This window comes from Barbus barbus (genome assembly GCF_936440315.1).
Source record: "Barbus barbus genome assembly, chromosome: 21".
Taxonomy (NCBI): Eukaryota; Metazoa; Chordata; class Actinopteri; order Cypriniformes; family Cyprinidae; genus Barbus; species Barbus barbus.
In genome coordinates, this window is record NC_136749.1 from 8,317,837 (window position 1) to 8,339,057 (window position 21,221).

The following is a 21,221-nucleotide window of genomic DNA, read 5'->3' on the forward strand; positions in this document are numbered from 1 at the left end:
CAGAGATATCCTGAACTTAATAGATACTAGTACTTTTAAAATGAGCATTTCTGCCCAGTATGCTAATCGTATGTTGAATATTACTGAACCAGCAACATATAGGAGAGAGATTAGACAAGAAACGGAAAGGAGATGAATGTACTTTTTTGTGGAAACCACATAGAAAAGAAACAATCATTTGTACACAAGCACATAGAAAACCTATTTTGTCAGATTTGTAAACACTGTAATTACGTAAACATAGTAGTCTAATGTGTTTGTTGGCCATCGAGTGACCTCTAGTGGCAGGATGGAGATAAGACACCAATTTTATTATCTGTTATTTTCCTCTTTTTCCTCCAGTAAAAACAATAAATATCATATCAGGACTGTACGTTAATGTTTTTGCATATAACACTGGTGCTACAGACACTGAATGTTTTTACATTAATGTTCTGTACAGGGCACACAAAATCCGAACCTTATGGTTTTCAGACAAACATTTTCTTTATTTGGAAAAAAAAGGCCAAACATGATTAATAATAAAAAAAAACAGGTTTTCTGTACGTGTAGGGCTGCACAATTTGGTCAACAAATTTGTTTTTATATACCAATAAATAAAAACATTAAACAAAATATGGAATATTACTTTTGTAATAACACTATTTCACTATAATATACAAAACTGAGAATTTAAGAATAAATATAATAATAAATATAGCTGCAAGAAAAGGGAAAAACAATTACACTTCTCTACACTGAAGAAAAATGTAAGGATTTGCAAATGTTTACCTCAAAGTTCATAATTATTTTAGCTATTTTTACTCGTTATTTTGTGAGCAATAACGAATACTCAATTCATGTAATTTCTTTTCATTCATACTCTTCGCTGGAGGGCTCCCTCACAAAACTCCACTAGTGAGACTCACTTCCAGGAAATCCCCCATATGGACAAAAACATTCAGCTTTCGCTGTTTATGTAGCCTAGTAGCTATGCAGATAGACGTTTTAATGATGAACATAAAGAAAATAAACAATGATTGCAGCAATATATGGTTTTATCTATGTTCTTCAAGCCATCTCTGGTATTTTTATAAGAATAAAGTATGTTTAAAATGCAATGCTAATCGACATAGCCTTTATCACTGTAATAATATAAAGTGGCATGATTTCTGCCTCATTCTGTTTAAGGCGAGACACGGCAGGCAAAAACATGTTTTTTTTTTTTATTGGTCAATTTTGAGATTTTTGGATATTTGTCTTCAATAACATGTCTTGTTTTAGACTTGTGGTGAATAAAAGTCCGAAATACACATTTAGGTCTTTATTTTACTGCACTTTGTCTGTTTGCGTCTGTAGATTTCTCATAAATTCAACAAAAGTTGGCGTTCTAAATCAACATGCTGCTCCGCGATCTCTGCCTGTACCCAGTCATCATGTACACTGCTGGAAAGCTCTCTCTCTTCTGTACAATGCTGTCGGATCCAAATATGGTCATTTCCTTTTTATCAGCAACCAATCGTGAAAGTAAAAGAGGGGATTTAACTCTAAATGCGCAATCTCATTGGCTGAAGACAATTTCTGACAACGTGATTCGTTCAGAATCGTCACATGACATGGTATGCTTTGACGCTTGTTTGGTTTAGCTTTCCACGGGATCTTTTGAGTGAATGAATGAAAATGACTTCGCGTCAATCATCGAAAAGAGTACAGCAGTTGTCACTTGCAAGGGGGAAAAGGAAAATTAGTGATGGGAGAGTTGCTGAGAGAGGATGCAGATGCGGTGATAAATATCAGTGTGTTTTTTGATGGCACTTGGCAGAAAAGAGGGTTCACATCACACTATGGGATCGGGGTGTGCATCGATATTTTTACGGGACTGATGATCGACTTTGAGGTTCTATCCTCCTATTGCCATGCTTGTGCCCTTAAAGAAGCTGCCAGGCATGAGGGAAAGATTACAGATGAGGAAATTGACAGCTGGAGAGAAACGCATGACTGTGCACAAAATTTTAGGGGCTCAAGCAAGGCTATGGAGCAGGAGGCAGCGAAGAGGATGTGGGCCAGGTCTGTGAGTCGCCACCAGCTGAGATACATTCAGATGCTGTCAGATGGGGACAGTGCTGCATTCAGGGAGGTGGTATCCCTCAACCCATACCCTGGGCATGAGGTAGTAAAATTAGAATGCATCAACCATGCCCATAAGCGTATGGGCACAGCACTACGAAAATTAAGTGTTGAACGCAAATTGGGGGGGAAGGGTCTGGGAAAATTAACGGCCAAAAAATGTAAAACATTACAAAATTATTGCAGGGGGGAAATTTTAAATAAGAGATAGAGAAAATGAAAAATGAGATCTGGGCTGGTCTCCTCCATAGCATGTCCTGTGACGAAGTCCCCTTGCACACCAGGTGCTACCTGTCCTGGTGTTGGTATAGGAGAGCGGAGGAAAATGGAGAAACTCCAGAGAGCCACAGGCTCCATGCAGGAAACGTTTTGTCTCGGGAGGTGGGCCAGAAGCTGATACCTGTATACCACCGCATGTCAAGTGACAGCCTGCTGCAGCGCATGCAGCATGGTGGCACTCAAAATACGAATGAGTGCCTCAACTCCGTCATTTGGGCCCGCTGTCCAAAAACAGTGTTTGTAGGTAAGAGTAGAGTTGAGGCAGCTGCAAGTATGGCCATTTCAACTTTTAAGACTCTGAGCACAGCTAAAAAGCTGAAAAGGCATCAGCAAGAGAGGGGTGAGGGGCCTACATATGGTGCAGGCATGGAGAGCTAGGCTTTCAACCCTCATGGGTGAACTTTGTGTTCCGATGGACATAGATGACTAGAGTTGCAGTTCTGATGATAAGTTTGTGTCTGTATTTGTGCTTCTCTGTGGTTAGTTGAAGGTCTTATTTGGCAATGTTGTTTTATTCAGTTGTCATTGTTCATGGTCTTCATTGTTATAAACATTTACTTGGCCAGTTGTTTTGCTTGTTAGCAATGTTTTCATATAAAAATGTGTGGATTTTTACAATATAAATCTTTAAAGCCCGTTTTCTCAAAATGACTTTTCTCTCATACTCCAAGTCCGAAATCTCCACTTCAGTAGCACCTATATACACCAAACTTTCCAGTCTTGTACCTAGTTATATTATGAAGACAATTACAGAGGGATTTGTAAATATATTATTCCTAGCCTGATTTATATAACATTTTATTCCAAAAAACATGGCGAAAATACATTTTTTAAGGCTATTGACAGTATATTCTGATTTACAGGATAACAAAAGTAGATATCCATAAATCCCTCTGTAATTTTTTTCCCATCTAATATGTGAACACAATGAAAAAATAATTTTAAACCTGGCTTTATCCAATTCTGAGATTTAGTTTTTTTTAAATATATGCAAATTAGCGCATATTTAATTAGATAATGCCTAATTTGCATATTTAAACATAAAATTACAGAAACTTTGTAATACATTTTTTTCTCATCTTAATGTAGGTAATCAACTGGGAAAGTTTCATGGTGATATCTGCTAGTTAAAAATTTTACCCTATTCACCTGTAGCCTTAATGAAACCATGTCAGCTCACAAAAGGAACTTATTTCAAACGCTCGACTGATGTTATTTATGTTTTAGATACTGGTACTTATTCATTAGATACTAGTACCTATTTAATAGATACTAGTATTTATTCATTAGGTACTAGTACTTATTTATTAGACACTAGTTCTTTTGTGATTACTACTAGTAACAATTCTTATCTTACTAGTCAGATCTGCTTTTTTACTCGTCTTATGTTATGACTAGTCCAAATGGCTACAGTAGAGTTCAATTAAAAAATGTACTAGTAAAATAAAAAATCTCACTAGTAACATTTCGAATAAGTACCAGTATCTGATAAAGGTGTACTAGCATCTACTGAATAAGTACTAGTATCTATTTAATATGTACTAGTATCTAATGAATGAGTACTAGTTTCTAATATATAAGTGCTAGTACCTAATGAATAAGTACTAGTATCTAATAAATAAGTACTAGTATCTAAAAAATAAGTACTAGTATCTAATGGATAAGTACTAGTATCTAATAATAAGTACTAGTATCTAATGAATAAATACTAGTGTCTATTTAATAGGTACTAATATCTAATGAATAAGTAAAAGTATCTACAAAATATGTACTAGTACCTAATGAATAACTACTAGTACATAAAAATTAAGTACTAGTCACTAGTGGAATACTTACTAGTCAAAACTGAATAGTTTCTCAATGACGGATCCCTATAGAAGTCAATGGAATTTTTTTTTAAATGTGTTACTAGTAACAATATAATAGTTACTAGTCACTATTGAAATAAGTACTAGTATCTAAAGAATAAGTACTAGTATTTAATGAATAAGTACTAGTATCTAATAAATAAGTACTAGTATTTAATCAATAAGTACTAGTATCTAATGAATAAGTACTTGTACCTAATAAATAAGTACTAGTATCTAATGAATAAGTACTAGTATCTAATAAATAAGAACTAGTATTTAATCAATAAGTACTAGTATCTAATGAATAAGTACTAGTACCTAATAAATAAGCACTAGTATCTAATGAAAACGTACTAGTATCTACTGATTAAGTACTAGTATCTAATGAATAAGTACTAGTATCTAATAAATAAGTACTAGTATTTAATCAATAAGTACTAGTATCTAATGAATAAGTACTTGTACCTAATAAATAAGTACTAGTATCTAATGAATAAGTACTAGTATCTAATAAATAAGTACTAGTATTTAATCAATAAGTACTAGTATCTAATGAATAAGTACTAGTACCTAATAAATAAGCACTAGTATCTAATGAAAACGTACTAGTATCTACTGATTAAGTACTAGTATCTAATGAATAAGTACTAGTATCTAATAAATAAGTACTAGTATTTAATCAATAAGTACTAGTATCTAATGAATAAGTACTTGTACCTAATAAATAAGTACTAGTATCTAATGAATAAGTACTAGTATCTAATAAATAAGTACTAGTATTTAATCAATAAGTACTAGTATCTAATGAATAAGTACTAGTACCTAATAAATAAGCACTAGTATCTAATGAAAACGTACTAGTATCTACTGATTAAGTACTAGTATCTAATGAATAAGTACTAGTATCTAATAAATAAGTACTAGTATTTAATCAATAAGTACTAGTATCTAATGAATAAGTACTAGTACCTAATAAATAAGCACTAGTATCTAATGAAAACGTACTAGTATCTACTGATTAAGTACTAGTATCTAATGAATAAGTACTAGTAACTTTACAAAATACACTAGTACCTAAAGAATAAGCACTAGTACCTAAAGAATAAGCACTAGTAGTTAATGACTAAGTACTAGTACTTAATGGAAAATATACTTGTATTTAAAAAATAAGTACCAGTAACATTAAATTAGATACTAGTGCAGCTTATAGCTTAAATGTTAAAACAGCTTGCCATATTCTGCTGACTGTAAGTAACGTTGTAACTACATGTCAGCTACCAGTCATTTGAGTATTAGTAGACTGTCTGCTTAATATCTTTATTTTACAGACATTCTACTGACTATAAGTAACTGCATGAACATATCAACTTAGTCTACTTACCCTAAACAGTTAGTTGACATGTAGTTTCAAAGTTACTTTAAGTTAGTAGAATGTCTAAAGTGGAGTACCAAAATAAACTGGAACCAATTTATATTCATATACCATGCCATTTAAATTGTGCTCCCAACATAGTTCAAGACATAATATGGTACTACCATGGTTATACCATGGTTATACATCATTTGGTACTTTTGTAAATGCAGGGTTGCTATGTGACATGTTATTTAGAAGATAGAAATTACACTATAAAGAAAAATGAGCTCAGATCTGAGCTGTGTGTAGGATTCTGAAATGTTATTTTGAGAAATGTGTGTCAGGTGTTCCTATTATATTGCAGCTAAATTACATAGCAAGGAAGAACTGGAACACGTAAGTGTATTACAGATAACTTTTCACCGTCCCGGTCACCCGTGTGATGATGCAGTATGTGCCGGTTTAAGCCGGCGGTGTGTGTGTGTGTACGTGTCACATCACACATCCAGGTGAGCTTCTGGGCATAAAATCCGCAGAGTGAATTTAATTCTCTCTGCTAGGCTGATACCAGTCACAACAGAGATGTTGACAGATGCTGGCTTGGAGAGTGGCCAGGCTGTGGTTTAGTCTAAGGCTTCTCCAGAGTCAAAGAGCCAATTTTATCCTTTAGCCCACTGAGCAAGTCACAACCTGCCTGGATTATTGGCTGCTAAGTACAGTTGTGACTGAGAATAGTGATTTAAGCAGTTCCCTCAGAAGGACACCAATTAAAACAAGACATAGAGTACATACTTGCCAATATACTAATTCTGTCTTGCTGAGGTTCACTGCTATAAACCATTGTCCTAAAAGTATCTTGACCCCAGTGAACCTAAAAACACCCCAACCTGATTCCCTGGCCCGGAGACTATAGCACATTCCTGAACATGCAGTCACATTGTAACCTCTAAAGATCAATTATAAAGGACTAGAGAAATATGATTCAATATGTATTTACAGGGTCAAATTTAATAAATCTAGACCGCAAGAGATACAGCATGCAGTTTTCAAACTATTATCCACAAATGATTCTTAGTTCATTGCTATTTTCCTTATTGTTTAAATCCTTCCTGTTCACCGGGGTTAGCGATTCTGCCCTGAACTGCTTTGTCAGCATCTTGAAGACTTATATCTGAGGAGCTCAGAGTTGTCAGCATAGAGCAGCTGGATTCATGTAGGTCACGCATACGGCATGAAGCCGTCAGTCTTTATGCTCTCATCTGGAGTGCAGGAATGCATGTCTTTCAGAGGAAAGAAAATAAATAGGACAGAGAAAAAGAGACAGCGGGAAAGACAAAAATGTACTATGTTCTTGTTGGTTCTTTTTTATGAAATGTCATGCACTGTGTAAAGGATCTAGATCAAATTCAATTTTCAGAACTCACAACTTTCAGAATTGTTTTTTGTCCACTCAAAGTTTTTTGGAAAGATGTTTCAACAGATGAACAGTTGACATGTTGGTAAATCCATCGAACACACTGTACTCCTATCTTTCACAGCCTTGTTTTCATATGTGACGGTGGCTGGTCTATTACGAAGATTTAGTGAAGCAGAGTGGACAGTACTGTACAGAATTCCATGTTTTAAATGTGAAAGCACTTTCACCTTTAGCCTCATTCTTCTGCTGGCTCAGTTTGAGAACCTCATTCCAGTCAGTTCCTCACCCCATTCAAAATCCAAGTACTCTGGTTAATGATGGTTGAGAGCTGGACCCTTCAAAAAGGTTCAGCTGTATCACAGGCCAGAGGTTAACTGTTTAATCCTTGGAGGAAATTTTGAAAGAATTTATGGAAAAAGTAAAATAATATCATATACGAACCCTCAGTACGTGGCTCACAGATATTTCAGTACTTGTTGGGACAAAGAAGTTTGTTTTATCTGAAGATGATTGAGTTACAATGCCATTTTTTTTCATCAGCAAACATGATATTTGACAAGTTGGAAAATGAAATATATGACCCTTTAAACCAATGTGATTGATGTTGTGCCTGAGCAAGACAAGCCAGTCTTTTGAAATGTTTTATAGCTTTGTCCCACATCACCATCTGTTCATGAAAGAACAACCAAATAATTCCATCGCCTGGGCCTTTGACCATTGCTCATTCTAAATTCATAACATTTGTTTAAGGAATAGTTCATTTAAAAATGAAAATTCTGTCATCATTTACTCACTTTCATGTTGTTCCAAACTTAATGGTTTTCATTCTTCTCTGAAATACAGCAGAAGATATTTTGAAAAATGTTTAATCTCTTTTGTTCCATATCAGTGATCACTTTGAGTGAACAGTTTAAACAGACTGAAAGTTTATGCCCTCTCAAATCTGTGGAGCACCCTAAGGGGCATAGTGATGGAAAAAATATGATATGGAAGGAAAAATTATATTGAAATTATTTTGTGTTTGCTTGCTAAATTTTGTGTTCCACAAACAAGAACAAACTCAAATTCTTGAATGCAAAACTGGTAATGAAAATAATACAAGGTAGGAGGATTTCATTTCAATGCTTTTGCGAGTCAAAGTAGAGTTTCTTGGGGACATGCAATAGTTTTTACGAGAGAATACAAGTTTTGCGAGCATACGCAAATTTTCTTGAGGGAATGCGGAAATTTTGCGAACGAACACAAAAGCATATAAATCTATTTTTTTCTCCCATCTCCTGTTTGTTTCCATCACTGTGTCCCTTTAGGTTGCTCCACAGATTTGAGAGTGGATAAACTTTCAATCTGTTTATACTTAAAGTTCATTCAAAGTGATGACTGGATTTCATAATATCGACCACAACAGCTAAAACATTTTTCTATATTTCTCCTGTTGTAGGGCGAGGTTGTCAAACTCTGTCCCGCAGAGATTAGTTCCAACCATGCTTCAACACACTTACCTGTAGTTTTCAAATAATCCTGATGGACTTGATTTGCTGGATCAAATACGTTTAATTAGGGTTGAAGCTAAACTCTGCAGGACTAAGGCTCACCAGGAACCTGCCTTTGAGGATCTGTACAAATAAAATAAATTGATTAGTGCACACAAACTGTATGCAGACTACATCAAACACAAACCTCAAACATGGTATAATGTCAAACCATGTGCATTAAGTTCCGCAAAAGAAGAACATCATATAAGTTTGTAAGGACATGATGGTAAGCATTGTAAGGTTACTGTGTTAACCCTAACCCTAACTACACAAATCAATCTTGCATTGATAGAAGCATCTACATTCACATACTTGCATAAACCATGTTTCCAACCTAAATGTTGACAGAATTTTCATGTTTGGGTAAACTATTGCTTTTAACAAATGTGTAACCCAGAAATAAAACTAGTTTGAGGATTTAGTGTTCTAAAAACGTGTTTGAAAAAGAATTGCAATTGCGTTTGATGTTAATACTGAATTTACATATCTCACAGATATATGCAAATAAATAAAAGTTTGAAATTTGTTGGACAGTGTTCAGCAATTTATTTACATGAAATATTTTCTTTCATGTTAAAAGTCGTTGCACACTGAGAAAATTTCGTCCAGAATTTTCACACGTTAAAAAATAAATACGACCTCACGTTATGTTAATCACGTTTACACACTGCCTCTGAAATTTTTTGTCCATCATAAAAAATTTTTGGATCCTTATAAGGAGGGGGAACTCTCCATCCTCTCTATATCTCACGATTGGATGGACCCAATACTTCCTTTCTTTTTCTTTTTTTAAGAAGCGAGAGGACAACAAAATCATCCTCAGTGCTTGAGGACTCCATGTAGTACTGTTTTGTGAATTTTTTCGCAACGGATTAATTAATACTCATCGGAGTCAGTGTGCAAGCTTTCTCTGCATGACGAATTTTTAGGATAACGAATACGAAAAAATGCATACGAAAATTTCAGACTCAGTGTGCAGAGACCTTTGTCAAGACCCAAAAATACAATGGGATTAAAGCCAAAAGTCTGACCATGTTCAAGTTCAAATTTAAGAATGACTCTAAAGCCAACCCAGACTCATTCAAAATACGTGCCTCTAAATACATTTCTGCAACACCGTTATTATGTACCTTATTGCACGTTTCGCTGCAGTTTCAAAGTGAAACGTCCAGTGAGTGGCGCTAAAACGTGGGTTCAATATGTGACCCTGGCACGTTTTTGTTACGTTGATATAGGCACGTATTGCTGTGTTTGTATTACGTTGCTTCAGGAACGCATTGCGGTAGTTCATAATTCAAATATCCGATGAGTGTCACTAAAAGTTAATGCTCTTGTTGGACATATTCCCTACACCAAACCCAACCTTAAACTTAACAAATGCAAAAGTGATATAAAAATGCATTTCTTGCTATTTTAACTTATACAGATTTGAGCAGTTTTTTTGATCCGTAGTTTCATGGGGGTCGTATCGGAGCTTTTCATCTCTCAAGTGCAACTCCATATCACGTGAGCTACCGAGCAAACCTACTGAATTAGAAAACTCATGCATATGAAGCTGTATATGTGACGACAGCGTTCAAAAGTATCAGTTTTCAAATCTCGCATCTTGAATTCATGACATAATATTCCTCAAGTAATTATGTGAAAATTAAGCTTCATTAATCGAACCAGTGAACCTGCAAATCATATTTTGTGTGAAAAGGAATAAAAGATTTCAGAGTTTTACTGCCTCTAGTGTTCATTTCAACTGCAGCAATTTGTGTGTATAGGTACGTTTTTTGAGTTTCGCAGAAATGTAGTTAGAGGCACGTATTTCCAATGAGCCTATGTTGCAACCCTTCCAATGAGCCTATGTTGGCTAAAGCTCTTGAATAAGACTTTGTTAAGTGAATTTTCTTTTGGAGACATCCAAAGGACAACGGATATCCACTTTAAGCTCCTACATGTAATAAGCCATGTGACAGATGAAGGTTAAGCTAGTGGAAGTTGACCCAGCTTGCATCATACATGTCTAGATTTCATCACACATCAATCAGAATCTCTTTGTGTAAATCCTTTAACTGTGAAATGGATCTCTGCCATGCGAGTGAATGGCCTTTAGTTCCTCTGGTTATGGAGAGGAGGAGTTAGTGTCTGGGTGGCATGAATGAGAAGAATTGGTACAGTGCTGCTTGCCCTGAAACGACTGTTAAATCAAAAGTAATGATGTCATTCTTTTTGTATGCTGGGTTTTCGTCCCCAAACAGACAATGATCTGCTGTTGGCCTGAATGAGCGGCCCTGCGGCCCAAGGACACAATTAAACTCCCTGGTCCTATTGGGGAAATATTTGGCTCTTCTTTGGTTTTATCTCAGTTGGATACCAAAGGCTAAAGAGGCTGTCCATTCAGGACTGAATTGTTAGTCCCTACGTGTGTGGCTGAGAGCGAGATGAGGGGCCAAAGGATCGGACAGCAGGGATTCATTAACACTGATAGTGTCCATGTGATCTATATATAGATCCTCTGTTCCTCCGCTTGCTGGCCCAGATGAAAAAGAAAGCCTTTTTGCCAAAGAAATATGCCGACTGAGACTCAAAGGATTTAATGTTGTCAGTGTCACAAATTTACTTTTTTTTTTTTTTTTATTGGTTCCTTTGCTTTACAATTTTTTACCAAATCCAGATAACTTTTTGTATTTTTATAAATCTACCATTTCCGACAAGGTCGTAGACTTTTTGAACCCCACTGCATTTTTAGGCATTTTTAACTAGTTTTAAAAAGCATTTAAACTTGTTAAAGCTTTAAAATTTACGTAAGCCATTATTTTAGTAAATCATCGCATTATGTGACTTAATAATGACATTATTATTAAGAGTTATAAAAGTTTATTTATTTAACCTTATTTATTTGACCCTTTTTTATTTTTATTTCTGTGTTCTCCTTTGTGTGGGGGTGTTTTGATGATGATCAGTTGTTTTTGTAGTTCATTAAAACCTCAGTGTGGTGAAGACTACAGTCAGAGTTGTGAAGCAAGCTCAGCACTTTTTGGCCCACCAGAGATGACACTGTAACCAAAAGGCAGTGCTGGCTTATTTTAGCTCAAGGTTAATCATATGGTCGCAGTTACATTTTTGGAGTTGGTGTTATCTGATAGGCGTGTCCATGTCAAAAACACTGTCTTTGTCACAATAGATAGAAAACGTTATTATAGTCTGTTTGACACTTGTCAGTACTACCCAAAAGTAATAGCTGATAAATATGGTGAAAAACAAAACAAAACAATAATAATAAAATAATTAAAAAATAAATTAATAAAAAAGTGTAATTGTTGATATAATGTGTTGACATTTTTTTTTTTAATTCTTATGGAAGCCCATTTGTGCCACTGAAAAAAAAAAAAAAACCTCTTACAATTCGGACAATTTTTTTCTCGCAATTGCAGAATGTAAACTCACAATTTAGACTTTTTTCTCAGAACTGTAGAACTGCAGGATATAAACTCGCAATTGCAAGAAATAAAGTTAGAATTGCAAAATGTAAACTCTAAATTCTGATTTCTTTGTGATTCGTGATTGTGAGTTATAAAGAAAAAAATGCGATTGCAACTTTATATCATGCAATTCTGAGTTTATTACTCCCAGTGGTATGAAGCCCCGACATGACATGCAGGGGGGAAAAAAGTAAATCGCGTGCACAATTTACTAATTTGTTCCCTCATTTTAAGTAAATCGTGCGCTCGATATACATTTACATTTAGTCATTTAGCAGACGCTTTTATCCAAAGCAACTTACAAGGACAATGGAAGCAATCAAAATCAACAAAAGAGAAATGATGTGCAAGGTTTTTATTTTATTTTAAAGAATTGAAATAGAATAGTGAAATAATAGAGTGCTATATAATCATTTGTTCCCTGGTTTTATGTAAACTGTGCACACAAAATAAATATTTGTTGTACTTCCTGTCCGCATTCTCATAATCCGATGTAGGTGCCTCTCACTTAAAATGATTCCATGTAGTGCTGCAAGGCTTTTGAGAATGTCTCTATTATTCATTCCCAACTCAAAATACAACCCAATTAAAGTGTCTCTGTCCATAATATAACATAACAGCAGCAACAGGTTTATGAGAATGTGGACAGGAAGTAGAACTAAATATTGTGCAAGATTTACGTAAAACATGGTAACAAATTATATCAAGTGAACAATTTACTGAAAATGAGGGGCAATTTAGTAAACCAAGGGATTTACATTTTTTCCTGCATGTCATGTATGGGGTTCTGTACAGTTTTTACTTTATATAAGGTAACTGCGACTTTTTATCTTGGAATTCTTTCTCAGAATTGCAAGATAAAAAGTCGCTGTTGCCTTTTTTAAATATGCATTCAAGGGTGGAAACAAGATTCCATACATTTTAGAGGTTTCAAAAAATAATATTATTGGTATCTTTGATCATTTTTGAAGATTTCTGTAGATAAATGGAAATATTAGCCTAATAAATGTGGCAATAATTCAGTCCAATCAAGCCTCCCAATCAGTCAAGCCACACTTTCCACAGAATCTGTCATCATCCACCTAGTCTACTGTCAGTCCAAACTCCTATTCCTTTTTTTTTTTTTTGCATTGAGCGCAAAAGGGTTTCAGAATGTTCTTTTCTATACAAAACACAAAACGACCTTCACATGGTGTATTAATGAATATATATATATAAAGACAGATATTGTTAAAATTTGTTTAACCCAATCTGACACAATAATTAGACAACAAGGAGCGTTTGATGCTTAACTCATGAATCAGCACAGTGACCCAGGCAGGCAGCCAGGAGAGATAAAAGGGTTAGCTAGAATCCCATGGTCGCCTGGCAGTGTCTTATAGAAAAAAGAAACATGTTTTTCAAGAGCACTCTGATTGTTCATGCTCTGGTTTTGTCTCACTGTCTCATTTGAGGTGAGGTCAGGTCTTAGCCTTCAGCGTGCAACAACTTGGGGGAGGAGTCTGGTCATTAAAAATGCACTTGTAAACCTGAGGGGAGGAGGGAGGGTGAACCTGTCATGCTCATCAATGGATGACTTACAGTCAATCATTTTCCGGGCCAGAGGAGGATTATAAGGTCACAGGACCACCGATGGCAATGGCATTTTCCAAAGCATTTTGAGGTCATCCTGTCGGACCAGATGTTTTTCCCATGCGTCATTTACACACATTCTTCAACAGATAATTTACAACAAGCATCTTGTAAATTGCATGGTAAATAATAAGGTACAACGGGGCTAAAGGCACACCTCAAGGAAAATGTGCTTTTTCTCCACTCCTTTAGATTATGACTGTAGAAATGAAGAGAATATATATATCGAGAATATAAAATATTCTGATCACAAATTTTCACGTTTCACACTTCATCACTGTTACTTTTTACCCTTGGTAAAGTAAGGGATTCTTTATTGTAATGAAAATGATACCACAACTGTGTGACAGTCATATAAATCATTTTCACAAAATTAATATTAAAATCATGACTTTTATTCATTTAAACCATTTTATAATGGATTTTATAATGGATGGAAGTCTACACAGGTAGAAAAGTAGACAAAAAATGATGATTGTTTAGTAAAATGTTACTTAGACTTAATGTGAACATATCGCAGGACATACACTGTAAGATATTTATTAAAACTGACAGTTCTTCTGAATGTTTTCACAGCAGATTTGAAAAACAAGAGCCCATATTCATTGCCTTCTTTACAGCAATGTCTACCTACAGTGTGTAAAATAGTGTTAAAGGATTAATCTGTTTCCAAGGTTTTCAATCATTGGGGCCTTGGGGAACGTTATTGCAGGGGGTCCTTGGACAGATATATAAAACATTATTTATACATACAGTTCAGAACATAAATGAAGCTGACACTTGTATATAAACCAGTAGATTCCTTTTAAAAGTGTGAAGAAACTATACTGGGCAGTAGGACTGGCACTTTATACCCGAAAACACTTGTCTATTCAGTCTTTGTGACTCAGAGACATGAGCACACTGGAAAACAGGAAAGATGAAAGATAGGAAGTGTGGGTCTTAGCCTGCAACTGAAAGTTAATACCATTCCTTACCTCTAACAGCTTTAGTTACTGACTGGGAAACTAAGTGTGGTAATATTTGTTTCATTAATGCCTATTCTGTCACAATGTGGTATCATCAGTTACTTGACTTACTGATTAATTAAGAACCTGAAGACATTAATTCTCGTAATATGTTCTTTTTTTTTGACACTGTCGGGAAGAAGGCTCCTGCGTGACAATATAATTGTGTTATGTAACTTAATATATCTATTTATGGATGGACTGGAACATCTCATGGCTGTTGCAGTCATTTGCTCATAGCAATCAGATTGCTAACTAATCTTTGTTTTTCTTGGTAAATAAGAGTTAGCTATGCTCTGGAGGCTCTTCAGGACTCCAATGACTTCCAGATTTGCAATGGAAAAAGTTCTGAAGTTTTGGAAACAAACACTTGTCAGAGTTGTAGCCTAGCAGTTAGCATATGTGCTCAGAAACATGAAATAGTTTTGGTCATCATTTACTCACCCTCATGTGATTCTAAACTCATACTACATTTTTCTTATACAAAACAAGATGTTTTGAAGGATGCCCAAGCAGTTCTTTCCATATAACAAAAGCATATTGGGTCAAGCTTCACAAAGGTATCATGAAAGTAGTCCATATGACTTGTCTGTATTCCAACAAGCATTTTAAAGCAATGCAATAACTTTGTTTGGGAGATAGAACGGAGACAGAAGTCGCTGGTTATTTATAGAAAAATTGCCCTTTGCTTTAGCTATCCAATCTCATTTGTGTTTTCACACATTCAAATGGCATACAGGTGATAGAAATTTGAAACTAGTTTGTAACATCATTTCACTTCCATTTCCTTACTTCTTTTAGTAATGTTTGTCCTCAGTCTACTGCTATCAGGGGCATTACAATTTTGTCTAAAGCCCTGTGAATTTTTGTGATCAGGGGTGTTGAAAAAATCAAAGTGGGTGAGACATATTATAAAACTTATCAGCTTTACTCATAAATAGGAATATTTGACATGACATATGCACACTGGATGTGCTGAAAGACAAAGATTGGTAAATAAGCTTACTGGTTATCCTTTGCATGCTGGTTTCTACTTGGTCCAGAAGCTAATATGTAAAATGGAAAATGAAGATCTTCAAATATGATTTTGTCTCAAAAAATGGGGTGGAGGGTGAACGTAGATATAAATATTTTTGTATTCACAGCGGAATGTCCCTGATGGTTATACTATAAAAATAAACAGGTCAAGATGACAATGCAAACATTTACAGACAAACTCCTACACAGATTCCAACAGTCACCATGTGGCAATATGGGTCAGTAGGGTAATGATGGACACGCTGTACATTGCATGACATGGCTGCAGCTTATGACGCTATGAGATGGTGTGTGCACACATGTCACCCAGTCTTCTCCCCTCTGACTGCCTAAATGGTAGAGTGATGAGTGAAAGAGAGGAGAAGGAGGAGGAGAAGAGGAGGAGCAGTCAAGCCAGCTGGAGCACTGGAGAGTTTGCATACCTTTTATGTTCCCACCCCTACTGACTCTTTCTTCTGGACTGAGTCCAGTATTCCCTCCAGCCCTCTATCCCCGACTTCCTCTCACTCTCTCTCTCCCTTCCTCCCCACCCCCATAACTGAAATAGTCTCCTAAAGGATTGAAAAGGATTGAGTCATCCATTCTGTCCGGTTTCCTGTGGTCACAGAAAGTTAATTTTAGCAGGGCGGCCAAGCAGATATGCAAGTGTCAAAACCGAGAGAGATGAAGCCTTGAGATGAAACTCTGGGTGCATTAAAGAGAAAAAACTCAATTCACTTCCATAGAAATGGGTGGGTGTAGCTTCATTGTGTCCGTCTTCTGTTGAATTAGCTGTCTGAAAGTTTGTGTCTGACTTCTTTCCTTGTGTGTTTAGGTTTGTGTGTGTGTGTGTGTGTGTGTGTGTGTGTGTGAGAATTCAGGGGTCACCAATGAAACCGCTGGGGTTTGCTTTTCATTTTTTTTTCTCTGCTTTAGTGGAGGAATGTTGGCATAAAGTTTGGCTGGGGGAAGGCAGTGAGCGGCGTCTCAAGTGCTGGCATTTGTTTCATTTCAGCTGCAATGAGTCTTGCCCTGTCGTGAGAGAAATTTCTGGCTTCGAACTACCAACTTCAAAGCTGGGCTTTTCAAAGTAAGAAAACTTTCAACAAGTCCTCACATGAAACTCGTTCAAGACTCTGGATATGAAGGTTTAGACAGCCGAGAAGCTTTGTCTGTCTGGTCCTATCGCCATCTCCACTTCAGAGGAAACAAACGAGCTGCTAAAAACGAGCCGTTCTCCTTTTGAGAGCGAAAAGAAACTGAAGCTATGCAGAAGGGGGAAAGAAAAGTTAAGGCTGTGCGTGCGTATGACTGCACGCCTGTGTATGTGCGTCTGTCGATGTGTGTGCGTGTTTGAGGGGTGTGTGAGTGTGTGTGTGTGTGCAACTGTGTCTGTGTGGGAATGATTACATCAGCTTGAGCTAGCCCTATGATTGGTTAGGGAAGTGGGGTTTGATTCACTACCTAAAAGCCTGTGGCTGTAACCCTTTGTGAGGGGAACAGAGGCAAGTTGTCTGCCAAGCTGGAAACAGTGCCATCTGCATGCTCTGTCCTGCGCCAAAGCTAGACAGAGAGAGAAAGAGAAGGAGGGAGATTGTGACAGGTAGAATATGCTGAGCCACTGACAGGAAAAAGCATCTGCAAAGCATCGGAACTGCTTTTTTCCTTTTTTTGGTCCTTTCTTTTTCTCTCTTGTGGAGTTGTGGAGACATTCGGGGAGCTGGTTCGTCTCTCAGAGTGTGAAGGAGGACACAGGCTGCTGAGGAAAATGCCATCGTGTTCTCCTGACTGTTGCCTGCTCAGGCCTGGGGAGGTAAGATTTCTCCTCAGCCCCAATTCTACAGCTCCTCCTGGCTACTTCAGAATCCCTCTCCCCTTAGGCGACTAGAAGAGTCTGGGGAGTTGGTGTCCGTCTGTAGTGGGGAGAAAAATAGAACCTGTAGAATGAAACTGAAAATCGAAAATAAAACGTGACGGGAACGGTTTCGTCCACGGTTTGACTGAATGATGGAATTCGTCAGAGTAAATGTTGTGGAAAAGCTGTAAAGGTTGGCAGAACGGATTTCTGAACGTATGTGTTGTGGGCTGAAGTGTGCTGGGTGAGAGAACGTATGAAAAATCTCAGAATGTGTGAGCGATGTAGCAAATACGAATAGAGAATTTTCGAGAAAACCTAGTATGTGTGTGATGAAGGGGACACAATGGCACGGGACTCATTTAGTGTCGAGCACCAAACTAATTTGAATTAAACCTTTTTTTAGCTTCTCTTACTCATATTAGTAAGGATGTAGTCTAGACATGGAATTTGTATGTGAAAAGACCTGGATTTGAGCATTAATGGCTTTACACTCGGGCTCAAAGCCTATGAAGATTTACATATATTCTTTTTTTTTTTTTGTATAAAGATATCGTAAGGTCACACAAAATTCTGTTATGATTCACTATTTAATGTTTATTTTATTTCCGCCGGGGCCCTTGAAAATAAAATTGTCTTGTGACGCAGTAAAATTTCCCAGTATGTAAATGTGTTTTTCCATGCAAGATTTTTATTTTTTTTTACTGCTGTTTCAATTTAATCTCAACATCATATCTAAGATATCTGAGATCTAAGATATTTTTTTCTCCCATGTATTTCAGATCATAAAAATCTTCAGCGAGGATGGGATGGGAAAGGTGGTGGAGATCCCAGCCGACATGACGGCGCGAGACCTGTGCCAGTTTCTCGTCTATAAAAACCATTGTGTGGACGATAACAGTTGGGCGCTTGTGGAGCATCATCCAGCCCTGGGACTCGGTAACTGCCTTGCTAGTTTTCTAGGCTAGAGGGGAGCGAGTGAATTTATAGAGCTGTTTTAAAGTGTCTGTGTGTGCGTCAACCACTTTAGATGCAGTAATTACAGGGTCTTTTGTGCTAGAGTTGAAATCAATGATGACCATGTAAGAGAAGAAGACAGACTTCCTTGATTCATCCTTTTATGTCCTCGGTCTGAGGGTAATTGATTAACGGTCACCGGGGGGAAATCCCATTTTACGGAGCGACATAACAGGAAGTTAGGTTCCCCAAGAGTTGAACTGGTACTGGTTCCGGTATTTTAGAGTCGAGCATGGGATATTCATGTGTTTTGTGCTTCAGGATACAATCTATAAGGGGACCCAATATAGCACCAAAGTTGTTTATGATTCAAGATTCAACTTAGATGATTTCATTCTATTGCCAGAAAAATAAAAGTTTATATGCTTTTAATCCATAAGTAGTTTAAATTATATTTCCTTTTATCTTGCATAGTTCTGTTCATTTTTTTTTCTTTCTTTTTCTTTTCTCAGAATGAGAGCATGACACCCTATGCATGTTCATATCTGCCTAATTTGGCTAGATTTTAGAAGATGACAGATGAATTTGTCTGAATACTGCAGTATATACTTTGATAGAACATACAACTTTGGGAAGTGTTTTTCGTACCTTAAAAGTTCAAAAGCCTCCGGATTTGGCTATCCTAACTATGCAGAGTAATATAATTAATTGCATTTTATTGCTTATAATTAGAATCGTTATAGTGCTTTAGCTTGTACCGCTTTAAACTCAAACATGGTCAGTGGGTTTTTTGACGTTGACGGTTGCTGTTAGTGTGCACATGTTGTGGGCAAATCTCTAGGCTAACTCATGCTGTGTGTTAATTGGTTACCTCAAATAACCTGTGGCGTGAACGTGAGACTTGCTCGTAGAACTGAAGTCAGCCCAGGGCAACGAGTCATACAGGAAGTTCAGCCACCCGAGTACGTGGTCTGGACAGGATTTTGTTTTCCATTACAACTATTTGCTTTGTTTGGCAAACAAACCATTTTCTTTTTATTTTCAACAGACATCCTGCTTCCCTTCTCTGTATCATCATTCTTTCATCGTTCTTTCGATGCTCTATATTACTTTCAGTTTCCAAGTGAGTGTTTGAGATCCAACAGATGATTAGGAAATTTGGGGAAATGTTGGGGAATTTTGAAACTGTAGCTGCCAAAAGCTACAGTCTACTCATAATTCAATGTGGTTAAACTACAGTCAAGTTAATATTTTTGAAAAAGTAGGTAGCTACATTATGAGCTATTAATAAAATGTATGAAACTATGTTTCAGATATTAAAGGGGATAACGGAAATCTATTGTTTTACATATATAAGAATCAGATTATTTTAATCAACAATTAATCATATAATCGTGTTTATCTGACACATAAGGAGTGAGAATCTCAACGACATTATTATTAAGCTGTTCAGAAACTAAACACTAAATGCAACTAACAAAATCACTTCAATTTCTACATCTGATGAAAACATGCTGAACAGCATCATAAACTAAACAAAAAGATAAAAAGTTAGTGTATTGCGTTTTTGAACCAATTTGTCTAAATGAACGGTCACACTTTATTTTAACTTCAAATTCTTGCTATTAACAAACCATTAACTACAGCTTTGGCCTCAATAAACGGCTAATTTGCTGCTTATGAATAATTAGTAAGGTAGCTGCTAAGTTTAGATATTGCATTAGGGATGTAGAATATGGTAATGCCGAATAAATGCATTAATAAAGTACTAATAAAAGTACTAATAAACAGCCAATATGTTAATAATATGCATGCTAGTTAATAGTCCAACTAGTTAAAGGGATAGTTAACCCAAAAATTAAACTTTGATGTTAATCTGCTTACCCCCAGGGCATCCAAGATGTAGGTGACTTTGTTTCTTCAATAGAACACAAAGATTTTTAACTCAAACCGTTGCAGTCTGTCAGTCATTTAATGGCAGACAATGGGACTCACGGCTTTGAGAGTAAAATAAACAAAAACGAACAAAACCAAATTAAACCCTGCAGCTCGTGACGATACATTGAGGTCTAAAGACATGAAACAATTGGTCTTTGCAAGAAACTGAAGAGTATTTATATATGTTTTTTTTTTTTTTACCTCCGATCCACAGCCATGTCTAGCTGTCCTGAGAGCTTTCACAGCAGCCGGCGCGTGACGCGTCTTCTTCTTCTTCTTGCTTTACGGCGGATCGCAGACTTATAAATTCATTACCCGCTACCTATCTCTCAAATAGACCATTGACACTCCTAAGGAGAAGAAGAAGAAGACGCGTCATGCGCCGGCTGTTGTGAACGCGCTCAGGACAGTTGGGCATAATGGTGTATCAGAGGTAAAAAACAATATAAATACTATTCAGTTTCTTGCACAGACCGATCATTTTGTGTCTTTAGACCTCAATGTATCGTCACGAGCAGCAGGGTTTAATTTGGTTTAGTTTGTGTATGTTTTTTTTTACTCTCAAAGCCATGGAGCCCATTGACTGCCATTAAATGACTGACAGACTGCAACGGTTTGAGTTAAAAATCTTTGTTTGTGTTCTACTGAAGAAACAAAGTCACTTACATCTTGGATGCCCTGGGGGTAAGCAGATAAAGATCACATTTTCATGTTTGGGTGAACTATCCCTTTAATAGTGAGAATTGGTCCCTATACTAAAGTGTTACCAAATTAACTTATTTACTAATATGAACTTCGCAATGCTAC

General features: G+C 36.4%; 1 protein-coding gene across 2 annotated transcripts in view; it reads left to right on the top strand.

Moving 5' to 3' along the window:
- grb10b (growth factor receptor-bound protein 10b) overlaps positions 1-21,221 on the top strand; it is a 96,233-nt gene that overhangs the window by 62,288 nt on the left and 12,724 nt on the right. For both annotated transcript variants that reach the window (XM_079445179.1, XM_079445180.1), the window contains one exon: positions 18,302-18,458. In XM_079445179.1, coding sequence (XP_079301305.1) covers positions 18,302-18,458 — 157 coding nt within the window. The remainder of the gene's footprint in view (positions 1-18,301; positions 18,459-21,221) is intronic.